This window comes from Castanea sativa, chromosome 9 (genome assembly GCF_040712315.1).
Source record: "Castanea sativa cultivar Marrone di Chiusa Pesio chromosome 9, ASM4071231v1".
Lineage (NCBI taxonomy): Eukaryota > Viridiplantae > Streptophyta > Magnoliopsida > Fagales > Fagaceae > Castanea > Castanea sativa.
In genome coordinates this window covers 24,375,074-24,400,592 of record NC_134021.1, presented here as the reverse complement: position 1 = coordinate 24,400,592, position 25,519 = coordinate 24,375,074, and the positions used below count along the sequence as shown (strand labels likewise).

The window sequence follows — 25,519 nt, the reverse complement described above, 5'->3', positions numbered from 1 at the left end:
CCTAATGCACTTACATAATTTGACAATTTTTTCCAGTCAACAGGGCAAATGTGTCATTATCATAACTTTAATTGAAGAATATATTAATTTGTATATAATTTAAAAATGATAAAGTATAGCTACAAAATTGATTGTAACTTAAAACTACAACCTTACTTAATATCATTAAAATTACTGTATATTTTAAAAATCTAACCGTTAAATTGCATATTCTTTATGATTTTAATACACATCAAATTTTGTGCCAATCAAATACTATTTATGATCTATGACCTTATATTTTATGAATAATTTTAAACTACAAAAACTTGCAATTTAAACAATTGATTGATGACATGACTATTGGTCTCTAATTTTTTAGAAATTTTGCAACCATAAAGGATATAAGAAGAAAATGTAATCTAACAGTAGATTTATCAAAATTCACTCAAGTAAAAAGATATAAAGTAAAATTGTAACCTTAAACTACAACCAATTTTATAGCCAAGCTTCGTCCATTTAAAAATATATCAATTTGACATGCCTAATGAGTTGGTGGCGGGTTCCATTCTTCCTCACCCGAAATTTGTCGAGTTAAGTCCTAGTTGAGCACAAACCAAACTCGAACTGAATCATGGACACTCCCAATATTTAGTAAGTTTTTTTCTATTGAGAAATATTTAATAAATTTGAAATTAGCATCATTCATCAATCAATATCTAATAATTATGAAAAATATAAGTGGAAAATTGAAAATGCCTGTCAATATTTTTTTATGTTATGATAATTGGCACCTACTGGCCTACATAATATTTTGTTTCTCGTATGGGTATAGGATTCAATTTTCCTTTCTCTCATTGTTATAACTATCAAATTTCAAAATAAAATAAAAAGTAGGTAAGGCTGCGAGCTCTTTCAATGCAAACTGCCTCTTGTTCCAATTGGGGGATCTGACTACTAAAGATGGATAGGTAAGCTGGGAATAAAGAGGTTGTTTTGGTGTTAATAAAAGTCACTTTTTAAGCTATAGGTTTATAAACCAAACTCGCTCTATAGCATTGGAGCATAGTGTAATTTTATCCTGGGAAAAAAAAAAAACCACATTAGATACAATATAAATGGGGGAAATGGGGAAACCAACGAGGAAAAAGCTCTCATTTGTTATATACACAATCAGAAATTTCCTAACCATGCACAAGCACAACACAATCTCTCTCTCTCTCACTCTCTCTCTCTCTCTCAACACCAATCCCATTGAAAGCCCAAATTTACTATGGGATCATTTTAAATCCCAAAACTGTTACCATCAACTCGCTGAGTCTCTCTTGTGGACAAAGAAACATCAGTTTCAGCACCATTGGATTTTTTCAACTTTGCCACGAGAACCCACATGTTGGCAAGTTCGTTCTCCAGATAAGCTTCTCTTTGCTTTGATTCCTCAACCTTTCTTTGAAGCTCAGCCTCTCTTTGATCTTTTTCTAAAAGAACTGTTTCATATGAATGCTCTCTCTCCCGGCTTATGGCTAGTTCTCTCTTGATATCTGAAACTGACCCACCTTGATCATTGCGCTTAATGTGACTATCTCTACGGCCATTTCTGACTGGAGTACTGGTTCTACGCTGAGTGGGCGAGTTCTTAGATGTGGCTAGCTCTGCAGCTAGTCTCTCATTATGGTTCATTAGCTTGGCAACCTCTTCTGATAATGCCTTGAGCTCAACAGCAGCTGCTGAAGCTAACCCTTTGGCATATGTACTCTCCTCTGCTAGTTTCTGGTTTCGGAGTTCGAGCTGTTCTTTTGATTCTGTTAGTTCTGACACTTTCTGCTTCAGTTCTTCAATCTCAGCTGCCTAATTAATGATTAAAAGCAACGATTCAGTTGAAATTTTGATCTACTTGACAAATGAAACTAATAACAGCCATTAAATGATGATGAACTATTGCTATATAATTTTTCATCAGTGAGAAGAAAATGGTAAAAAAAACAAAAACAAAAACAAAAGAAGAGTCATTGCTAAATAGAAATTTCTAGCTCTAGAAACAAGCTAATTTTGAGTAAATAAGCTTTTCAGCTTGCACCTTTTATGAGTTTCTCTGGATAAACTGTATCTAGTAAAAACAATTTTAATATTAACAGAAGGAAAATAAATATATAATCATTGGAGTTGCAGGTTGCAACTTCAAGGTAAAGCCACATTACATGAAAATATGACCAGGCACAATTTTTCATCCTTTCTTTTTTCTTTTTCTTTTTTGTGGGTGGAGAGGGGAAGAGTGCTGGGAGTTGAGGGGTACATGTTAAGAGAATGGGTGCCTTCCATTTTACTTAGAACCAAATGTGCATTGGAAACCAGTTTGCTGCACAATTAAAAGGAGTTGTGGTAGGTTCAGTTACATATCACAGTAAAATAATTTTGTGGAACGTGGAGTGGGAATAATATTTTAGTAGATGGATATGGTAGAAAGTGGCCAGTTTTCTACATGGCTTTAAGAACTAAGGAAACACTACACAAGTAGAGGACAAAGAAACCTGTGCTTGTCGAAGCAACCCTTCACATGGGTCATTCAATATCGCATTCCCTTTTTCTGAGCCAAGTTCTCCATGGGAGCTCTTTGTTTCACTAAATCGCTGGGAATAACTTACTACAGGACTAAAAGTTCTCAACTCTAGTGCATTGGAGAGCTGCTGCTTTAAGGAGGCAACTGCTTCCTGCAATTCTTCGCATTCGCATATCTGAAAGAAGCTAACATGAAATCAGAACAGGACTTGAGCAATAACATGACTAATGAAACAAATAAAATTTCATATATAATTTGGATCAAGTGGTTTTCATACCTTTTGGTTGAGCTGCTCTTGAATTATACGATTATCTGCAGTTTTAACCTGAAAATAAAAATAACGATACAATGCTTTCATAATTTCAGAAAATGACATCATTGCATAAATCTCATCATTTCAGTTCATGACTTAATTTATTGGCAAGCACTACAATTAGTTTTGCTAATAACCCTGAAACTAAAATATGAGAAAAAAAAGTCATAAAAATCGGAAATCAAGTGACCTATTTGCAAATGGTAGCAAACATGCTCCTAGGATATACTTTAACAAATGATAAAAATATTTTCTTGGATAAAGAACTACAAAATTTCATCACCTCAAGTTCAAAGGACTTCTCATTCAATTGCGCCATCAATTCAGTAACAGACTGCAGCATAAAACAACATACAGCATAAGCTCGGACTTCTGACACAAGGAAAGCAGCCACAAGTAGAGGTATACTTACTTGTGATAATTCCAAATTATCCATCCTATTGTGTACAACATTAAAGGAATCAGCAATTTGCTTTTCCAGCAAAGTTATTTGTTCATTCTTCGCATTGATTTCATCTTTCAACTTTCTCATCTCCAGCTACATTGAAAAGGAACTATAAGATTCAAGTTCTCAGGCACAATAACAGCATTTGAAGACAGATGCAAGGTAAATAGATATTACATGAATCTGATCCTTCTGGGGGTTTCTTGCAGCCTCCTCAGACAGCCGCTTCAAAGCACTTGAATGAAGTGCCACCTCTCCAGACAAAATTTTTTGCTGCTCCCTTAAAAGCTCAATCTGATCAATTGATTTTGTGCTAGTCTGACAAAATATAAAGAAAAATAAAAATTTTAAATTAAAAAAATATATCAAGTACATGCAAGTTTATACCTGTGCAAAGTATCCTTGAAAAAATTGGCAACATCTTAAAAAGCCCCTATATTTAGAACGTACATGCTTCAAATCATAAACTTTGAGGAAAACACAAGCGCAAACACACCCCAAAGCTATCCAAAAAGAGGCTAAAATGGTGTTTACAGGATCTTCATAGGAAAGAATAATCACAAACTCAGAGCAGCATGGAACTTAAGGCTTGACTGGGGACAACGAAAAAAGTTGGAATGGAAATGGAGCATGAAACTTGATTGAGAGACTAACGACAAATCACAAACAATAATTACTGATTGTATATACAAGCAGGATTGAAGGATAAAAAAACAAAAATCCATAATTTCCAATTTTGTACTACCTATTAATTTCAAAACGCAAGCATAGTCTCTTAATTGACTACAATATTTGTCCACTGCCTGTGATGAATGCTTGGGCTAAAGGCCTAGAGCTGGCAACAACACTAGCATGCACTTAAAGGAATATATAAAGAAATTAGAAGTTTCATATAGGCAATAGATTGGCAATGCAGTTATGCAGAATGCTAGAGGCCTATAGCCGGAACAACAAATATTTGGTGAGGAACAGAAAAGAATGGAAAGGGAAGGCAGTTTTGCTAATTATCCAACAGTGAGTATGAAAAGAGAATTTTAGTAGCATTAAGTGTTCTGTTCATTTGACCATCAGAAATGTTTCAGCAACAAAGCCCTCTCTTTCGCCTGGTTTGCAAGTGACCTTTTTTTTTGGAGGGGGAAGGGGGGGGTGTGGGGGTGGGTGAAAGTATCAACCCATATTTAATACTTTATAATAATGAAAGTGCCATGTTCATATTTTTCAAGCCAATATATTGCGGTTAACTATTTTAAAGATAATACAAAATTGAGCACACAGCATGGAGAAAGGTAAGATGTGGCATATGTACAAAATATTTTACATGATGATAATCAATCAATTGCATACCAGAGGTGTCTCTTGTCCCAAGAAATTATCCTCATGAATTTCTCTGTCATCTCTGACCTCAGATAACGGATCCACTGATGGAGAGCTTTCTGTAAGTAGAGAATGGGAAAGTCTGCATTCTGCATGAAAATGATTACTTTCTGCTTGAGGTGTTGAAGGTGTACTCATAGACTTTATTCCACTTGATTTTTCACTTGAGCTTGTCAAAGCCCCCAAGCCACTATCTCGTTTCTGAAAAAAATAAATATGGTAAATTGCAGAAGCTCCAAATTTTGAAAATAAGTAATAAAGCACGAAAAGGAGAGGGGGTTAGAAAGAAAAATCTTATACTATTTGAACATGACCAGCCTAGAAGTTTCATCTGTATTTGATAGTATTAAATTAATGATTATCCAAAAAGCTTAAACTATTAAAAGATGGTGGATTTAATCATTTAACCACATAATTTTAAGACTCTCCCTCATGTATGGACTCAAACTCCCTTTTAATAGGTAGAGTGGAGGAGACAAATATTGAACTTAGGATTTCTTGCTCTGATACTATGCTAAAAGCTTTTGGGAGAATCAGCAATTCAATAGATAGCATGGACCTTAAAGCTTTGCCTTCACATAGATGATTATTAAGCTTCCAGATAATAAGAACATCAAATGAAGTCGAAAATAGATCATCAAAAACTGGCAAAGAGTAAGTTTTATAGCATTTATTGATACAATGTCTTCAACTTATCATAGGAAAAAATTTTGAAGCTCTGCTGTTTTGCTGGAATTAATGTAAACAATATTTAAAATGACACTTTCAAAGCGATACGTAAATTTTCCCGAAATTTTTATGGTTCTTGCTGTCAAGGAGTTCAACAGAGGATTCAAATGAGCTGCATTAACGGACGTGGAAAAACAACTTTCAAAAACAAAACTTATTTAGAGAGAGAGAGAGAGAGTAAATTCCACTTATTCAGAATGATAAATCCAAGGGGACTTGAATACGTAAGAGAAAAGGTAGAAAAACATTCACCACATCATGATCAACTGCGGTGTAAATCATAATCAATTTTTTTCTTTAGAAGCAAATCATTATCAATTTAAAGCATGCATATTATTGTGTAATGTATGACTACATCAATATAACAATTTTTTTTTTCCTAATGAGTAGTTACGCACACCTAGTGGGTCTTGAACCCACAATCTAACCCTCAAACTTGTTCTTAAAAAGAGAAATGATGTCATTTGAGCTAATGATAATTAGTATCAATATATAATAAATAATCTATTGAAGCAGACAATAAAGAGTTCAAGGAAAAACAAGATTAAATTCCAAAATATTCAAGAATTGTAGGATCCGTTTAGGATCCACTTATTTTGCTGAAACTGAAAGTAGTGTAGATAAAGGTAAAAATTAACTGAAATAGTACATTGGAACCCATGAATAATATCAAAAAGTGCAGTGGAACTCATGAATAGTAGCAAAAATAAGCTGAATAGTAAATAAGTTGGCAAAAATAATCTTTGCCAAACGGACACGTAGTTTAGTTCTGCGGTGGGGCCTTCTTGCCACCTTTCATAAGCTGATTTAGTTATTATTAAGTCTAAGTATTGCATTTCTATAGTTAGAAAGTTTTTAGTCCATTTATAATAAAGTTTTACTAAAATAGGGGTAATTTGGAGATTTCATATTTTCTGGAATGGGCTGTAATGGGCTCTACCAAAGGCCCATGAGTTTTATTTTATATTTTAAGTCCTTTGCTATATTTGGTTTAGAAGTTCTTAAGTACTTTTCTTTGTTATTAGTCTTTCTAGGAATAAATATTCTGAAGTTCTAATCCTTCTAGGAAATGATTTATCAATAGCCTATATAAAGGCCTTGTTGTAGTCATTTATTGTGACCGTTGGTGCTTAGGTAGTTATTTAATAATTGGCTTCTCAATCTTGTATATTAGCTTAAGGGTATTATTATAATTATGATATATCCTTCTAATATAAATATATGCTACAGTGAAGAGACTAAATAATTAAGCCCTAAACCAACTTTCAAAATTTTTTTTTTTTTCTCTTTCAATCTTCTCTCTCCTCATCTAACCAGACTAACCTCTACTTTCCAAAGTTTACCACTCAACTGGTATCAGGGCAACCAATACCCTAGAAGTCTAAAAACATTTTAGGGCTCTTTTTTGGATGACAAAGGCATGCTAACATACGCACCAATACAGTCACCCAGGTCCAGCAATTACACGGATCGGCTCATCTCTCTCTCTCTCTCTCTCTCTTAATTATTGTGGTAATTTTTTCAAAAACTTTTGAAGCCTAGAATGTGAGTTTTTTTTTTTTGATAGGTAAGAAAAATTTGTATTAAAAAGAAGCTACTCCATCAAAGAAATGAAGGAAATGAAGGAAATATTTACAAGCAACAAAGGAAAACAAAACAACTTATGTACAAGAAAAAAAGTGAATTTAAAAACAGCGGAATGAATTTCTAAGCTGGGATGCACGGACGCGGCACCGGAGGTGCCGCACCCGCGTCCGACGCGGCGGGACTCGCCGACGCGCGAGGGACGCCGCTGCTCGCGCGTCGGTGCGGCGTCCGGCCGAGTCGGCCACGTGGCATCTTTTTTTCCCCGCCGACTCGCGCCGACGCGGCTTGAATCGCGCCGACGCGGCGCCGATTCAAGCAGATTCGGGCCGATTCGGCCAGAATCGGCCAGAATCGGTCTGTTTCGGCCGTATCGGTCCGTATCGGCCGGCGACCGAAACGGCCGAAACAGACCCGAAACGGCCGAAACAGGCCGAAACAGGCCTCTAATCATGCTGCAACCTCCGAAATCAGCTCTAAATGAGACCCAAAAACCCTAAATCTATCCTTCCTTAATTTTATTTTGAATATTTGTTGCTTCTTTTGTGTTTTCTTTTTGGTTTTGTGTTGTGTTTTGTGTTTCTTGCTTTTTTCTTTCTTTGTTTTGTGAATCAAGGCATAGTAAATTAGTAATATGTTTTTTAAGAATATTTTAATAGTAAAAATATATAGAAAATATAAATAAAAATATTTTTAATAATTTTTTAATTGCCGAGTCCCGCCGCACCCGCACCCACTTTTTTCAAAAATTGCCGAGTCCCGCACCCGCACCCGCACCCGTACCCGTACCCGCACCCGCACCCGTGCTTCATAGTTTCTAAGAAGTAAAACCCCATGCACAAGACCAATCAAACATAGTGGTCGCAAACAAATCTAAAAGCTTATCCCCAGAAAGCACCGAATATTCAAATATGCGATTATTTCTCTCCCTCCAAATAATCCACATCACACAATGTGGTACCAAATTCCAAACATACGAGGAATGCTTCCCCTACCAATTCCTCCAACCGGCTAGCAAGTCAATAACCCTTTTAGGTAGAACCCAAGAAACATCAAAAGATCTAAGGGCAAAGTTCCATAACCCAAAAACCTCACCACAAAATGTGAGTTTTTTTTTTTTTTTTTCAAATATCAACCCCTATTTTTCGATCTGCAATTTTGGGGATCTTTTGCCTATAAAAACACTTACCTCTTACTTGTTGGTTGCCTTAACGTGGGTTTTTGCTATGTTTTATGAATTTTGGGTTCTTGGCCTACTGCAGGAGTCTGTTTTCTGACGAAACATTGCTGGTTTTCACTCTATGAATTAAGCATTGGCTGATTGGTGCACCTAGTAAGTATTCTGGCTTGGGTTTGTGCTTGTGTCACAGCTTTTTGGATTTTTCTCTTCCATGGGATTCAGTCTAGCTGGTTTATCTTCTTGATTTGTTGGATTGTACTCTTGTTTGATTGTATATGATATGGCTCTAGAAGAGTCTATTATGATGCTTGAGGAAAAACAATGCTTGCCTAAGGATGATAGCATGCCTAAATCAATCACCTCATTGAAGTTTTTCTACGTGAAAAATGAAAATTGAAATATTTAACAGATGATCCTCCTAATACAGGGGATCCAACTTATGAGGATTGAACAAGTGAGGATTATGTTGTTATAAGATGATTATGGCATGGTATAGAACCCAATATTGCTTGAAAATCGAAATTTTGTGAATCTTCAAAGAAAATTTGGGATTCTATTGCAAAATCTTTTCACATCAGTGTAATATTTCTCAAGTTTATAAGACACGAGTAAATTTTTCTATTTAGCAGTTTGGAAAATCATTGTCTGCTACAGTAGTCTTAAGAATTTATGGAATCAATTACTACAGTATTGACCCTTTACTACTAATTTTATAATTACAATGGAGGGACAATTTGAACCTCGGACATCTTCGTTTGATACACCAAGGAGTGTCAACCTTGTAGCAACCATCTACTACTAATATGGAGATACATAAACAACATCAGGAGGAATTTATGATTGCTATGTTACTATTTGGTTTAGAAACCTACATGATTTCAAAGATCTTATTCTTGCTAGTGAAACCCTACCTTCAGCTACCAATGTTTATTCTCGTTTATTACACTCATCCTTAGGCCAAGGCTCTATTGACACAACTTTAGAGTCTTCTACTTTAGTTTCTAGTGGTGGGGTCATGGTGGTAGTCGTGGTGGCTTTCATGGAGGTCATGGAGGCTGTAGTTCCCACGGTGGTTCTCATGGTAATGGTTGTAATGGTAGACAACGTGACAGGAAGTATTATCATTGTAGTAGTACCAATCGTTCTGAACCTTATTGTTGGGTCAAATATGGCAAGCTAGATTACATGCATCAGGTGATGTATCGTACGACATTATCGCATTTTATTTCTATTCCAGCTGGACATATGACTCCTAATATTGGTTCTAGCTCACTTCCCAACGTAGCAAGCTCATTCAGAAATTAAGTAATGCTCCCCCTTCTTCCTCCACTATTACATTAACCGAATCAGGTAATGTTACCAATACAGCCCAATCATCTAACAAACACTGTGAACAGTACCATGAAAACTACCTGAGAAATAAAAGAAAAAAAGAAAGAAAGAAGAGAAAGGGAGGAAAAAGAACCCTAAGGCCAACGAGTCTCACTACTCAAAACACTCATTAATTTTATTAATCGACTCTAACATGTTTGAGTACAATAAGACATTTATATAGACCCTACTCTTAACTTCTCCTAGTAGAACTAGGGCTTCTACTTTACTCAAAACTAAAACCCACACTCATAAACTTTTTTTTTTTTTTTTGAGAAACTAAAAACTCATAAACTAAATAAGACTTACTTATTAATAAAAGAAAACCCATGGCTTATAGCTATGGCCCATACCCAACAATTGTAGAATTACAAAATGCTCTTAGACTCTATAAAAAGGTTCGTACCCAATGCACAAAGGTGCCACTTTTGCAAGGTATGGAAGAGCCCATGGTAGGCAGCCTTAACAACACCCACCCCCCCCCCCCCCCCGCCCTTTTCAAAATAAAAAATTAAGCTTCCAAAGAGGATTTCTTTCTCTAACCATGCCGTGGGTGCGCCACCAAGCATAGACAACTCAACACTATGTTAAGTGTGATTATTTCTCTCTCTCACACCATTAACGTGAGGCAAAGCAGGCCTGCATTCAAATTACACTACTCCTTTGCCTTCAAAATAATCCTTTCCAACAAAAATACACATTAATCACTTCTGAAGTATCACCCATTAAACCCCAAAAAAATGTAAAAAGAAAAGATTAAATGTCCGTTTGTTAAGTCCATATCAAATCACACTTTTTCAAAGTACAGCTTTTTTTATATCACTTTTTTTAGGAACAGTTTTTTCAAATAACACCATTTCCAAAAGGCTGAAAAATAAGTTGTACCAAACAAGCACAAAGGCTCACTCACTATAGAACAATTAAGTAACAAGCAATCAATAGACTCACCATTACACTTGCAAATGTGACACCAATCCACGAAGCTGGTATTTCTTGTAATTAGGTTATCCCTAGTTGGAATCCTCCCCAAATCAGTTGTCCAAATGAAGAAAGAAACTTTCTTGGGGACTTCACTGCCCTAATTTACCTCTACAATGGAAATTGTATACAACAAAAGGAATTTAGATTCTAATGATACTTTTGTAAACCTAATTGTACCAACAAATGCCTTAATGACCAATACTGATGACACCTCCATAATAAAAATATTAGATATCATATCTTAAATTTAAGAGATATCTTTTTTTTTGATAAGTAACGATAAAAATATATTAGAGAAGAACACAGCCCCGTACATAGGAAATGTACTAAAGAGGCAAAAACATTAAGAACCCAAATTACAATGATCAAGCAAAATAGGAAGGGAAAGACAAGAAAAAGATGGTAAAACTAAACACCATTCCAGAAGAGTAAAAAAGAAAAAAGACTTAATCTCAAGAATGGACCGATCGCGACCCTCAAAACTTCTAGAATTCCGTTCCCGCCAGATACACCACATCAAACAGTGCGGCACCATCCTCCAAATCACTATATTGTGATGATGCCTGAAATTGCAAGCCCAACAATCCAATAGATCCACTACCCTTTGCGGCATCACCCAACAAATACCAAACAAGCAAAAGACCATACTCCACATCTCAAAAGCTATAGGACAGTGAAGGAGGAGATGATCAACAGATTCCCCACACCTTTTACACATATAACACCACTCAAGGACAACAAAGTGCCTTTTTCCGAAGATTATCAATAGTAAGAATCTTGCCTAGAGCAGCAGTCCAAGAAAAAAAAGCAACTCGGGGGGGAACCTTCGATTGCCATATCATTTTCCAAGGGAAGGGAGTGGCAGTGGGGGGAGGGGAAAGGGAGTGATAATACCCACTCACCACAAAACCACGGCTGCTGGCTAGCTTCCAACAAGGTTTGACATCCAGTCTTTCTACCATAAGATTTGGGTTGCTCAGAGTTCTTTGTTCCCTTGGAAGGGTATTTGAAAATCTAAGGTTCCTAAGTGAGTGGCTTTCTTTTTGTGGACGGCTGCTCATGGTAGGATTCTTACTCTGGATAATCTCATGCTTAGGGGACGTTCTTTGGCAAATCGGTGTTGTTTGTTTCATTGTGATGGGGAATCAATGGACCACTTACTTCTACATTGTCCTGTTACATATACATTTAAGGATTTATATGCTTCAGGTCTTCGGCATGTTTTGGGTCATGCCAGACTCCGTGGCAGGTTTACTTTTGTGCTAGCATCAATAGCTTGGGAATCATACTTCAAATGTTTGGAATTTGATCCCGGGTTGTTTGATGTGGATTTTATGGTTGGAACGGAACCGCCACTCTTTTGAGGACACTGTAAAGACATTGGAAGAGTTATTTGTGCTCTGCTAGCATAGTCTTTTTGATTGGTCTTGTTGCTGGGGGATTGTTCCTCTCTACCTGAGTTTATGCTTTCACTTAGAATTATTTCCTGATTTCTTTCTTGTTGTTATTGATTTTTTTTTTCCCGTTTCCTGTTGTTCATCATCATGAACCTGTATTTTTCCTACTTTTTTCATTAATAATACTTCTTCTGATTACCTATCAAAAATTAAATTAAATTAAGATTCTTTCTACAGATTTTGAGTTACATAATTACAATTATTCTCGCAGCGGGAAGAATGAAAAGAGTGAATGATGAAAAACTCTCACTTCTAATATACATTAGTGGTACAAGAAAGGGGTGAAATTTCGATCAATTCCAAAGTGACTATATCAATCCTCCTCACATGTTTGATTAACAAACATAACTCTAAGCTTATAAGCATTTTTTTTTGGTATGAAAAAACTGAAATGAACCAACCTTGAAAAAAGAAAAAGAAAAATAAACATAGACTTATACAGTACATACCCGTAGCTTTAACCAGTTTAGAAGTCCATGCTTCCGGGTCTTTTTCTCCTCCTTAAGTGAATCATCAGTGGTTTCAGAATTTCCCTCAACAGAAACATACAAGTCAATGTTTTCATCATCTAAAATCAAGTCCCGCCTTTTGTGTGGTAGATATGCAAGCTGTGCAATTTATATAAGTAACCACCATCAGAGCAAATAAAGTTGGGTTTTAAAAAAAAAAAAAATTACTATCAGATCAAATAGAATTGAAAATACAAAATAAATGAACAAGATAGAAAGAATGGCAACTATCAAGCTGAATGCCAAATTGTGAGACGTATTAAGGTTATCAAAGACAGAGGCCTGATACCTATCAGAAAAAGAAGAAAAAATAGGGGGGTTTAAAAACGTTTGGGAGAAGTCAGTCATACCTCCTCTTCCCCAAAAGAATGTCTTCTTCTAGGACCAGGTCGATGAGGAAATCTTGATGATTGCGACGATTTTGTGGAGACCAAAATTAATTTTGTCAACCGTTGAATTCTGCTCAATAAAGCAGCTTTTGCTTCTTCTTCTTGTTCCAATCTTGATTGCAGCTTGACTTGACCATCTTCTAGCTTTATACACCACATCACACCAAAAAGAAATGGTTCAGGTCATTTAAAATGTCCTGTTTAGTGATGGTAAATTTGCCAGTAGAACTAAACAAAACTGTCCACTATCATATTTTTATTTATTCTTGTTCAGGTACATGAATGATGGTGCTTTCTTCAATCATAGAACGTCTACAAAGCGAGACAAATAATGCACGAATGCACGCATCCGTGCACACACATGGACTAACCTCAATTAACATTAAACTACAGATAATGGAGTCAGCAATGTATGCAAATCAAAACTAGCAGTGAGATCAAACATCAAAGTAAAAGATTCAAGTATATAAGGGACAAAGAAAAGGCTCAAGCCCTAGAATTACCCCCCAAATAAACTCCATGGTACAACTCTACCTTTTGTTTTAAGAGAACAAGGTCATCTTGTCCAATATCTTTCAGTTGAGGAACTGTAACAATCCCCCTCTTCAAATGCTCCAATTCTTCCTTTAAAGAACGAATCTCATTTTGGTATTTTTTGATAAGCGATTTCTCATCAATAATCTGCAGGTTAAGATATTAGGTCTTATACTTGCCAAAGAAGAGACACTGAAAAACACATGAATTTATAAAACAAACCTTATTTTGTGCTGCTTGGATTTCAATGTGTTTCGCACGGTGTGCAAACTTCAATGTATTATGTGTCTCTTCTGAACTGCTTGACGAAGGAGTGACAGTACAAATAAGCTGCAATTTCCAGACAACAAATATTAAAATTCTAATTTGCAAGTAGTATTTGTATATTGAGGAAATAAGCGGTCAAATTTATATATTAAACGTATACCCAGATGTATGGATTGTCTATATATATATATATGAGAAGCCTTACAGATACACGTCCATGACCACTTAGTGAAGACTGAAGAAGTCTAGTCAATTTAGAGTCTCTGTATGGTACATGAGTAGCCCTTCCATCTGTTAACTTGGATATAACCTATGACAACCACAAATCATCGAATTTCCAGATAAGGATACACTACATAATTCGGAGGGAAAGTACAAAAAGGACCAATAAAAAAAACTACAAAATTGAACAAAAAAGAAGGAAGTAAAAATAGATATTACAGCAAGAAAAGATATTTCAGACATTATCAGATAAGAATTTACTAAAATAATTTGGTAAGAAAAACAGAAACACGACAAGAATCAAATAAGAAAAGAGAGATTGCATCTTTTGTGTCAATGTGTGTAAATGAGAAAGAGAGGACAAGGGATCAGTTCCATTCTCTATATATCTTTTTAAACAGCATTTGACCCAGGTAAAACTCACCAATCAAGATTATTGTCTGGGTTTGTGGGAGCAAATAAAAAGAGAAATAGACTTGTTTTGTGCAATGGGTTTGCAATCCAAAGCATTAAAATTTGGCATCCAAGATGTATTGCTAAGCTCTTCCTTAAGTGATTCCAATATAAGACTGGAACTGAAGACCTATTTCTTGGTTAATTGTAAAACAAAACAACTTTTAAACGTCTGAAGGAATTAGCTCAATAGCATCTTTGAATAACATTTACTAACATTTATACAGTTTTAAAGGACAACAGAAGCTAAAAAATATTATAATTTTTCCTTATTAATTTCAATACTATTGCAAAATTTAAAAAGTAGGCTGATTGTAAAGGATTTTGCAATTTCACACAGCAGAGTAATTGACATTCTCAAGCGAATCTTTCCTCTTAAAAATATTAAAGTTCCAAGCATTGATAAATTTTTGTGTGGATAAGTAAAAGTAATTATATTAAAGAAACATTATACAATGATACAAAGAGAGCAATTCAAGTATACAGGCTATATACCAAAAAGTTTCCCTAAAAATGAAGAGTACAATGAATCCATAAAGTCCCACAAGCTATATTTTAAGAATTAATCAAATAAGTCTCATATTTTCAGAAATTAGTTATGACCAAAAAATAGTCTATTTTTTCAAGACTATGTTTATGTAAATTCAATTGCAAACTTTCATTATAGTTCATATAGAAGATAATCAAAGAAAAAATATTCAAACCAATATTTATGATAATGATAACAAAATTATAAGCAAATGCATAGCATTCTGAATTCCAATAATGCTTGACCAACACAATGTTTGAAGCCTCACTGTTCCAAGAGTAAGGAGGCTCTTATTAATATAGGATCCTTCTTTTCGTCTCACACCAGTGGTTTCAGCTTTTGAGCTCTCTGAACCTGCCAGATCGATGAGGTTCTGCAGATATAAGTAAATATAAAGAAGTTACATACATTTGCAATACAACACTACAAAATCATTTTTTAGAGTAAAATGTCGAACTAAAGGAGGTTGAATATATTCCTACAGAAACATGAATATGAAATAAGTAGTTTAAGTAATGTTGAATAATTACCAGTTGTGACAGGTTTACAGCTTCCCCTTCATGATTTGCACCACATGGGCTGCTCTCTATTGTCTGTTTACAAGTAGTAAAAGATTTTTTTTATAAATAGAATGAATTGTATTAAATAAAAATAAAGATTCTACTACAAGACAGGATAGCAGTTCAAGTATACAGGCAATTTACTCAACTGCTCCTATGGAGGATTCAGCAATACAATAAATCAAAAAATACAAACATTCGGAGGACAACACTCACTTAGTGACATCCAAGTGGATATTAACAAATATTAAGTTAGAGAGTATAAAAACCAAAACTGAATATGTAAACAAGTGTATGATCACTGGAAAATGAGTTGGTTTGTATGCAAAAAAAATAATATAAAACGGATGCCATGTCTGATGTATAAGAGTATCTCATGCTTCAAATGAGGGAGGTACATCTCTTATGATAATTGTAATAAAAAAATAATAATAAAATAAAAAACCAAAAGTCATATGAGCACCTCCTCACTAGAAGGGTTAAACAAATAACATGCACTAATGAAAAAGTCAGAAGAAAAATCTCAACCACAAAACATATGTTAGTGGCATTGCTATTAAAAGTAAGTATGAATAAGGTGTAGAATCCAAAAGGAGAATAACAAAAACAATCTAATGATACAATGCTACCAGTATATATATATATCTCAGATAAAAGACTGATGGAATAGGAATTTAGAATTATTCAGCTGATCAAGCCAAAAACTGTAGAGGAGGTACTTCAAGAAATCTAAGAAACAAGAATAACCACCATTAGGGGAAACCTGGTGATGTAATTATGATATAAACTGATAATAATAGGATCAAATGAGGAACTTAAAGGGGCTACAAATCAGTAAAGGAAGCAAAGAGGTTAGCTTAGAGGTGATCAAGGATCTCAATCATAACTTGGATAAGAACAATTGAATTTAAACTTTCATAGAAAAATGATATGAATATTGTCTTAAGAGTAAAGTTTTTTTTCCTTTTTGGGTTAGTCTTAAGAGTTTAGTTACCTAAAGAGAGAGCATTACAACTACAAGTCCCCCCGTTTTCCATTTTTGGAGGTACATATGGATAAAGAAAGTGTTCCAGGACCAAATCTCAATAACTAAGAAATAAAAAATAATTAAAAAGCTCATTTTTTACCCAGATAGCAAGGTCAAGGCCTTTCAACTAAGACTAAACACACCATAGAGTACAACTACATCAAAAAATAGATAGCTGCATCATCTAAAGGCCAGTAAATTGGTAGACCATATGCATGATAGACAATTTCACATTTATAATTATAATCATTCCTCTGTTTCTGCTCTCCATGCAAGAGTGTGAGTGAGGGTGTGTGTGGGTTTTTGTGTTGTGATTGAGTTTATGAGTGTGTGTGCATGTTTGAAAAGTTTGTTTGTGTTTTCTGCATCAAGAAAGTGTGAAAATTCAATCTAATATAAAAGCCAAGAAAAAAGTAAGAATGACCTATAAGAAACAGTACTGAAATATTGAAATGCAACAGTCAACTAAAGGACATTATGCTTCCTCTAAGATAGTGAATATATATATATATATATATATAGATAGATAGATAGATAGATAGATAGATAGGTCTTAAGATAGTGAAAAAATACCAGAGTGAATATTGTATGACTCCTGCTGCTGAGTAAATTAAAATTTGTGGAACCCACATGTCTGTGCTCTGCCATTAACAATTTAAATCATATCAAAAATCATGAAAAGAATTTCAAATGGTAACAAAAAAGGGATACAGAGTGGGACAAGACTCAAAATTGACAAGACAGGCAATCTTAAAATTTCAATTTCGCAAACAACTGTAACATAATCATAATATATAATACTATTTTTGTCTTTTGGCAATGGAAGTATTCTAAAGCATGAGTTCACATGTGACAATAATATATTCATTCATTTTTTTGCTACTATAAAATATTCTTTTATAACATATCATAAATAAATTAGGGTCTAATTAACGGGTTGCCCTTAGGGCATTTGTCAATGGACTATTTTAGGAAAGTTTTGATACCACTTTCATGATAAATATAAAAAGCTATCAAAAAAATCAATTACTTATTATTTTCCCATAAAAAGTTACTAATATTTTCTAAACCAAATCTCTCCGAGCATCCGTTAACTTTTCCCAATAAATTATACAGCTCTACTTATCAAAATATATATATTATCCAACTCTAGTTTTAAAGACCCTATTTTCTTTTGACTTTATTGTATTATTAAAAAATAATAAAAATAAAAATAAAAACACCATAACATCACATTTGTACCTTCTCCAGCCGCTATAAGGGAAAGTGCGTGAGCAGGTGATAATACAACTTCTTCTTTTATTCCTTCAACAAAGGTACCCTACAACCAACAAAAAAATAATAATAACACCAGCTCTTAACATTTAGGACACTAAGTTTTAGACAAAACAGCTAGCCATATAAAGAACCCTAAACAATTTTTTTGAATTTCACCCGGGCTCTTAGAGTGTTGGTAAGGCAGGTTTGGTCGTCATCGAAATGGTTTTATTTGCTTAATTGTACCCCATTGCTTAATGTGGTGTCTTTGGAGGGAGAGAAATAGTAGGTGTTTTGAGGATATTGAGAGATCCATACCAGACCTCAAGTCATTTTTCTTTAACACTTTATTGGATTGGTTGGTTGCTATGCAAAACCAATCATTCCCTTCTTATTTTTATTTCGTTGATTTTTGTAATTTTTGTCTTTGAGTTGTTGACCCCTTGTACACTCCCTGTGTACTAGGGTGATCCTTTTTTGATATCAATTAAACTTATTACTTATCAAATAAAAAAAAAAAACAAGGCTCCAGCATATAAAAGAGTTAGAAAGAAGAGCATGTGTTGTATCTTTGATTGTGCAATGAAATTGCCAAACAAAATTATACTGTAGTCCCTCTGATGGTGAAACAGTTGCTATGCTTGGCAGCAAGGTGAGTTAATATAAGAGAAGCAGAGAAGAATTGTTCTTATGCAGATAAAAATTAAAAATAAAAATAAAACTGAATACTAATGTAGGTTAATAAATTTCTAGCTGAAAAATCTTTCTTTGAGTTGATTGCCCAAGTAAAATGCCCAATTAATTATTTTAGAACCCTAGAAATCTATAACTTTCCTGTTGACCAGAGGCAACCTTAAGCTCCAATTAGAAATTACACTTAGCATGAATGCCGTTTCAAAACATTCAATTCCATAATACTCACATGACTAATAAATTGTAGAACTGACAAAATAAGCATATGTACAGGTGACCTAATTCGTATTAGCAACTTCTCAAGAAGAAAATGACCATGTAGCACCCAATTGATCCTAACACCCTAAGCTGAGGTCATCTTAACTAACAGAATTACCATGACCTATTAAAATGTACAATGCACCCCAAGCCAAAAACCTTGTTGGTTCCTGACTTCCTGCTGCAACCAACTTATCCCCAGTGTCACACTTGACTTTGTACAACTATTGGATTTTGTCAATCACTAAGTGACATAGAACACATGTCTGCATCACTAAGAATAACAAACCCATTTTACCACCAAAAAAAAAAAAAACCGAGCTCAGAGTAAGGGAAGCATCTCAAGTAAGCTTTCTATATCTTATAAAGAAATTCTTGCAAATGTAATGTTCCTTTCAACTAAAATAGCAAATTTGACTCTATAGACATCCTATTGAGATTAAAACTGTTAAATTACCGATTGTCCCAAAAGTTTAAGCTATTGCGATATGGTAAATTTAATCACTTAACCACGTATTTCTAACACTCCTCCTCATGTGTGGGCCGAAACTATCTTTTAATAGGTGAGGCGCAACACGTGGAAATTTAAATGGGAGGTAGAGTAGAGGAGACAAGAATCGAACCCAAGATCTCATGCTCTGATACCATATTAAATTGTCCCAAAAGCTTAAGCTATTGGGATATGGTACATTTAATCATTTAACCACATATTTCTAACAAAAACATTTGGCTGTTCTTGAAAGCAGACATGTAAGGAATTGTAAGATTGAATCATCTCTTAAAATGTAATACTTTAACGCGTTGAACCAACACCCAATTGAGGCTGTGTTATGGCAGCAATTTGGCAGGGCTGCATCCATTAGTTTTGAAGAGGTAAAGGGTGCAATGTTTGCAAACAAGGATGGAGAAAAACTTAGGTCTAATTTAGAATATTTAAGTTCTTGATCAGCTGCCATTTTAGCAGGATATTTTGCCAAGATAGCTATTTTCAGCCTATTCAAAGTATCTCACATAGTAGACAAATCATCTAGCTATGCTTCTACTAGTTCAAAATCTTCTTTTCTGCTTTGTAATCTTGAGAAAGAGCCTCAGAATTGAACTAAAATTCTGCGTTTGTCACCACTATCTTGGATGAGAAATTTTGTCAAGCAATTGGTGAAAGAAGATATTGGCAAAGAACTTGTAGTAGGATTGGTTTTGACACAAAATTGACATTGGACAAATTAGGGAATTTGTTTACGTGTGCTTGTGGTGGATTTAGGGTTAAGAATATTTGTGGATCTATGGTTTAGAAACTATTGAAGAAAGGGTTATGAGATTGTGAGAGGAATTCAAAGGTGGTTTGATCAGTTTTTCATTGCTATTTGGTACTTGTATGTGGGGTTTTAGCATTTTGATAGGTAAAATAAATGGCTTAAATGGAGTTGCAAGGATGAAGGAAATGAGAGAATTTTATGGTGTCTAAGGGCTGTAGGAAATACCCATGAACAGTACCACAAGAAAGAGAGGAGAAAGGAAGAACAGAACACATAAAGTACAAAGGCCAACTGCTTCAATGCTCAAAATACTCAAATATTTTCATCAATCAACTCCATCTCCTCTTTGCATACATTGGGCCCAATTATATATAAGGACACTTTCTTGTACTAGTAGTATTAGGATTCTTAGCCTAACTAAAAAATTAAAAACTGAATGAAAGACTTAATTGGACTCAAAGAAAATAAAACCTAAGATATTTAGGATCTCTTAGAATATTCTAGACTCAAATAAACGACCAAAGTACCCTTAATTCGTAAGAATTTCAGAAATTTAAAAAAATTTCCTTGAATATAAAATCGACCATAACTTATTAAATAAAAATCCAAATGACCCTAAGACACATAATAATACCTTTAAACCATACAATTCTCACTTCAATTGGACTTCATGCGTGAGCCCCATAAAATAAGTCTTGAACAAATGAATTTATGAAGTAGTAACAAATTAATCTTCCATTGCTGTACAACTAGTTCGTCTTTGTTAATATTTTTACTAAACTTACACTCCATATTCTCTATTTTAGTCTTACTTAACCTATAGCCTTTACATTCAAAAGCATCCGTCCAAATCTTGGTGTTGACTTGATGTCTAGTTTCATCCACTAAAACTATATTGTCTACAAAAAACATACACCAAGTGAATTCATCTTCAACCAATCTAGTAAACTCATCCATAACCAATGCAAAGAGATATGGACTTAATGTTGATTCAAACTAATTGTGATAGGAAACTCACTTTTGATGCTTCCACTTGTTCACACCCTACTTATATCTCCAGCATAAATATCCTAAATCACCTCAATATACTTTAGATTGAACTCCTTTCTTTTTTATAACTCACCATATAACCTTTCTAGGTATTTATTGTACATTTGTACTGTTTCTCTAGGTTAATAAAATCACATGGAGATTTTATGGGCTTCTCTATTTACCCATGAGAAATTTATGTTAGAAAAGAGCTTTCCTGGTAGGCTGCACTAGCATAAACTAAATTGATTCTTCAGTATTGTTGTTTACCATCTTCAATCACTCCCTCCCAAAGTAAACGACTCATAAGCTTAATTCAACAGTTTTTTGTATATTTTTGAATGTCTCCTTAGTTCTTGTATTTATGAATTAAAGTTATTTTACCCCATTCGCTCGGCATTTTGTTAATATTGAAGATCTTATAAAAAACCACCCTACACCCACTTCACCCAAGTACTTCCAATATCCAATGGGAATTTCATCATGTCCCACAATTTTTTACATTTTCCTCCTCAAAGCATTGTTTACCTCTGTCATCCTAATTCTTCAAACTAACCTGCAGTTTCTATACTCTGTTGGATTGCTCAATTTGCTCCAATTTCTTGTATGGCTTTCATTAAAAACTTTATCAAAACAACTCTTCTATCTCTCTTGATCTCCTCTTCCTTTACTAACACTCTTTGATCTTCATCTTATATACACTTGATTAAATTCAAGTCTCTCGTTTTCCTTTCCCTTAGATTAATGGATGCAAAACAGTTCAGCGGTTTAACACCAAAAGAGAAACAAAGAAAGGATGGCTATGACAAGGGACAACCATACAAGTTTTTATCTATGTACACCTACCACAAGACCCCGGCAAGTGTTAAGGCATCCATGTTGCAACATAAAAGAGTAACATATTATGGTAACAATGTTTTGTCCATACTACTTTATAGCAGTACCTAAAGCTGAAGATGAAAAATATCATGTGGTTTCCATCTCTATTTTACAATGAGAGATGAATTTTATCAAGCATTGTTTTGCTACATTAGTTAAGCAATAGAAGCAATTAAAAAAATGACAATAACCACTTTTACTTGATGAGTGTTATCAGCAAAGGAGACACCATCAAGAAAATGGATTAGAATATGACTAACAAGTACCTGAGCATCCTCTCTAATTCTTAAATTCTGCCCTGCTGGGTTCAACAAGTCGTTAACAACCTGAAATAAAAGAAACCTTAAAGGATAGTGAAGTCACTGGAAAAATAAAAGCAGAATCCAAGCTAAAGTATATCAAACATATGCATCTTAGATAAGTATAATTCAAGCTAGATTTTATGAATAACAAGGACCATTTAATCTAGAAAAAAAAAAATTGTCAAGACACTCACCTCATTATAGATCTCCAAGTACGACACCCGAAGAAGAAACTCTCGGTTTGGAGTCTAGGGCATATATACATGTCAGAATCTTTAGTTTCTGTAATAATAAACTGTATAGGTGGAAGTTACAGAGAGGCTATATCCCCTTCATAGTACCTCTTGGATAATGCTAAAAGCATCCTTCACAGCCAGTGGTATAATTCCAGGGGACCTCTGATCACCCTGCAAGTGGTATATATACCATATTAGCATACAAATAAAATTTGTAAATCGAAACTCATTGCTTCATTTTTCCTTATTAATATATTCTACCACAATACAGCGAATACATGTTAATGCGCAACAAACACAAATTAAAAGGTTTTAACAAAAGGATGGGCAACTTGATCAAGAAAAGCATGTTGTTCACAATTTCTAAATGCATATGCAACATGGACATGCAGAAGTATGGAGTTTGGTATGTATTTGAATTTTTTTTTTTTTTTTGGGATAAGTAAGAAAGATGTATATAGAAAAGGCTACCTTATGCAAAATGAGCACAAAGCAGTCCAAAAAATTACAAGGAAGAGAAAAAAAAAAAAAAACAAAACAAAACAAAACAAAAAAAAACAAAGAACAAAGAACTTAACTACAAACAGGGAGAGAACTAAAGAACAAGGGGAGGGAATCACCAACTAACCTTTGTATATGGATAAAATAGAAATTCTTAGCAAATGGTATTAAAAATTTATAATGGCTAAAATCATGAGGCATGAAATTAGCTAACATTCTTTAGATACGCACATAGAGGTACTAAACACACTTAAATCCAAGGCCTAAAAGCAACATGAGCTCATTATCTAGGAGAATATGAGATCACGGATTTTTCTTTCCTCCAATGTCAACTTTATTTACATACATACTGGAACTTATATCCTTCCAGAGACACATGCCCAAAATTATTGACATTTTTAAATGGGAAACTAAAAAATAATCTTATTTTAGGTGAAAGGTGAGGTTGTGGGTTTAAGACCCATTGCGTATGTGTTTAACTTACCAATCAAAAATAAATAAATAGCCATATAACTTTACTACTTTACTACTTGAGAACAAGAATTATTACTCCAGAAGTCAAATTCAATATTTAGGTTGACCTTGATTGGGTATAATTAATGGCAAAATAAAACTTGTAATACCCTGACATGAAGGCGCCCCAACGACAATGATGCTAGAATCTCATATTGTATCTACTTATCTTTTCAGACAATTTTTTTTTTTTTTATAAGTAATAAGTTTTATTGATATAAAAAAAGGGACACCCTATTACACAGGGAGTGTACAGGGGGTCAACAAAAATTACAAGAATCAAGAAAGGAAGAGAATGATTGGTTTCATAAAGTAGCCAACCAATCTAATAAAGTTCTAAAGAAAAAAGCTTGAGGTCTGGTATGGATCTCTCATTATCTTTAAAACACCTACTATTATTTTCCCTCCAAAGAAACCACATTAAGCAATGGAGAACAATTAACCATATATGACTATTTGAATGACAACCAAGTCTGCCTTGCCAGCAAGCTAGGAGCCCCACAATAGACTGCAGCATAACCCAGCTTACTCCAAATAAACCAAAAACCATAAACCAGAAATCCATAGCAACAGGACAACGAAGAAATAAATGGTCAACCGATTCACCATTACTCTTGCACATATAACACCAATCCAATATCTAAACCTTTCTTTTATGTAAATTGTCAATCGTCAAGCATTTCTCTAAGGCAGCGGTCCAAACAAAAAATGCCACTCGAAAAGGGATCTTCTGTTTCCAAATACTTTTCCATGGACAACAACAATCATTAGAGCCCACTAGAAGACAATAATAATTATTAAACATGAAGCCCTTATTTCTATTCGGTTTCAAACACAGCTTATCCTTACCAAACCCCTTTATTGTAGCGCCATATATGGTATCCATAAAGCTCGACACAGCCTCTAATTCTCAAGCATGAACACCTCTAAAGAAACTGACATCCCAGAAAAGGACTCCATTAGTGGACTTCATAAGCTCCACCACACTTGCTTAAGCTCGACACAGCCTCTAATTCTCGAGCATGAACACCTCGAAAGAAACTAACATCCTAGAAAAGGACTCCATTAGTGGACTTCATAAGCTCCACCACACTTGCTTTATCTCGGCAAAATCTAAACAATTCAGGATAGGTGACTGCAAGAGATGTCTCCCCACACCATCGGTCTTGCCAAAACTTCACCCTTGACCCATCACCAATGTCATACAGAATATAATGTGAAAAACTGGAAGAAATTAAACTGTCCAGTTCACACCATGCATATGGTTATGTTTGGAAGCATCAAGATGATAGCCAATACGTCAATGTGGGGTTGCCAATGTGGAAGAGATCAAGAAAGGGTAATGGCCATTTTTCTTTTTCTTTTTTCCAAAAGAAAATTAGAACTTTGTTGTTTAGCCAATTGTGTGCATGGGTGTCTTTAGAAGTATCAAGGTAATAGCCATAAGTAATTTCTTGTCAGCAATATCATATGATATATAAGAAGAATTAGAAATGTAGGTAATGCTAGAAATGCCTTGCACAGAGAATGATAGAATAGCAATTTCAAAGGTTAATAAAGTAATCACAAGATATTTTGGATTTTCTACACAAACACCACTCTATATGAACATTAATAAATCACAGAGCATTTCAACATGACAAGCTAAAGCTATTGAGGAGTCAACTTTCACTCTTGTGTTATATAGAGAAGGTCGTGAATCAGTTCTACAATAAGAATAACAGTGCACCAAGTCAACATTGTCTAACCTAGCAGCATATCATTGAATAGCACTTGCAATTATCAACACTTTAAGAAATACAAATTTTCAAATGCATTTCAGATATAAAATGTGCTAAGGAAGGAGGGGCACAAATATATCATCTCACATGCATGGTGTGGGTTTTCCCACTGCTTGTCACCCCATAAGCAAAAATTGTACCTGCGATAAAAAAGAGAACATAGTAAACAATTAAACTGTAGTGTATGCTACACAACAGCAACAATGTAGATAACAACAAAAATGCCAACCAGAACAGTATTGATCCATTAGCTTTTAACGCAACTCCTAATAATTTTGATTGGAGTGCTCAACTTGTCACCCTACCTAAACAGACCCCCTAACACCCACGTTAAAACGTTGGCAGGTAGTAGTA

The 25,519-nt window shown here is 34.5% G+C and overlaps 1 protein-coding gene across 2 annotated transcripts in view; it reads right to left on the bottom strand.

Annotated features, from left to right (window-relative positions):
- Positions 1–1,067: 1,067 nt before the first annotated feature.
- LOC142610197 (kinesin-like protein KIN-7K, chloroplastic) overlaps positions 1,068–25,519 on the bottom strand; it is a 29,794-nt gene continuing 5,342 nt past the window's right edge. For both annotated transcript variants that reach the window (XM_075781945.1, XM_075781946.1), the window contains exons 5-24: positions 25,253–25,305; positions 22,476–22,541; positions 22,329–22,382; positions 22,099–22,158; positions 17,703–17,781; positions 17,034–17,101; positions 15,404–15,466; positions 15,142–15,246; positions 13,875–13,979; positions 13,625–13,732; positions 13,403–13,549; positions 12,830–13,012; positions 12,420–12,578; positions 4,639–4,869; positions 3,472–3,612; positions 3,262–3,387; positions 3,133–3,183; positions 2,814–2,861; positions 2,508–2,711; positions 1,068–1,827 (exon numbers count right to left, since the gene is read on the bottom strand). In XM_075781945.1, coding sequence (XP_075638060.1) covers positions 1,264–1,827; positions 2,508–2,711; positions 2,814–2,861; positions 3,133–3,183; positions 3,262–3,387; positions 3,472–3,612; positions 4,639–4,869; positions 12,420–12,578; positions 12,830–13,012; positions 13,403–13,549; positions 13,625–13,732; positions 13,875–13,979; positions 15,142–15,246; positions 15,404–15,466; positions 17,034–17,101; positions 17,703–17,781; positions 22,099–22,158; positions 22,329–22,382; positions 22,476–22,541; positions 25,253–25,305 — 2,615 coding nt within the window. In that variant the 3' untranslated portion in view covers positions 1,068–1,263. The remainder of the gene's footprint in view (positions 1,828–2,507; positions 2,712–2,813; positions 2,862–3,132; positions 3,184–3,261; positions 3,388–3,471; positions 3,613–4,638; positions 4,870–12,419; positions 12,579–12,829; positions 13,013–13,402; positions 13,550–13,624; positions 13,733–13,874; positions 13,980–15,141; positions 15,247–15,403; positions 15,467–17,033; positions 17,102–17,702; positions 17,782–22,098; positions 22,159–22,328; positions 22,383–22,475; positions 22,542–25,252; positions 25,306–25,519) is intronic.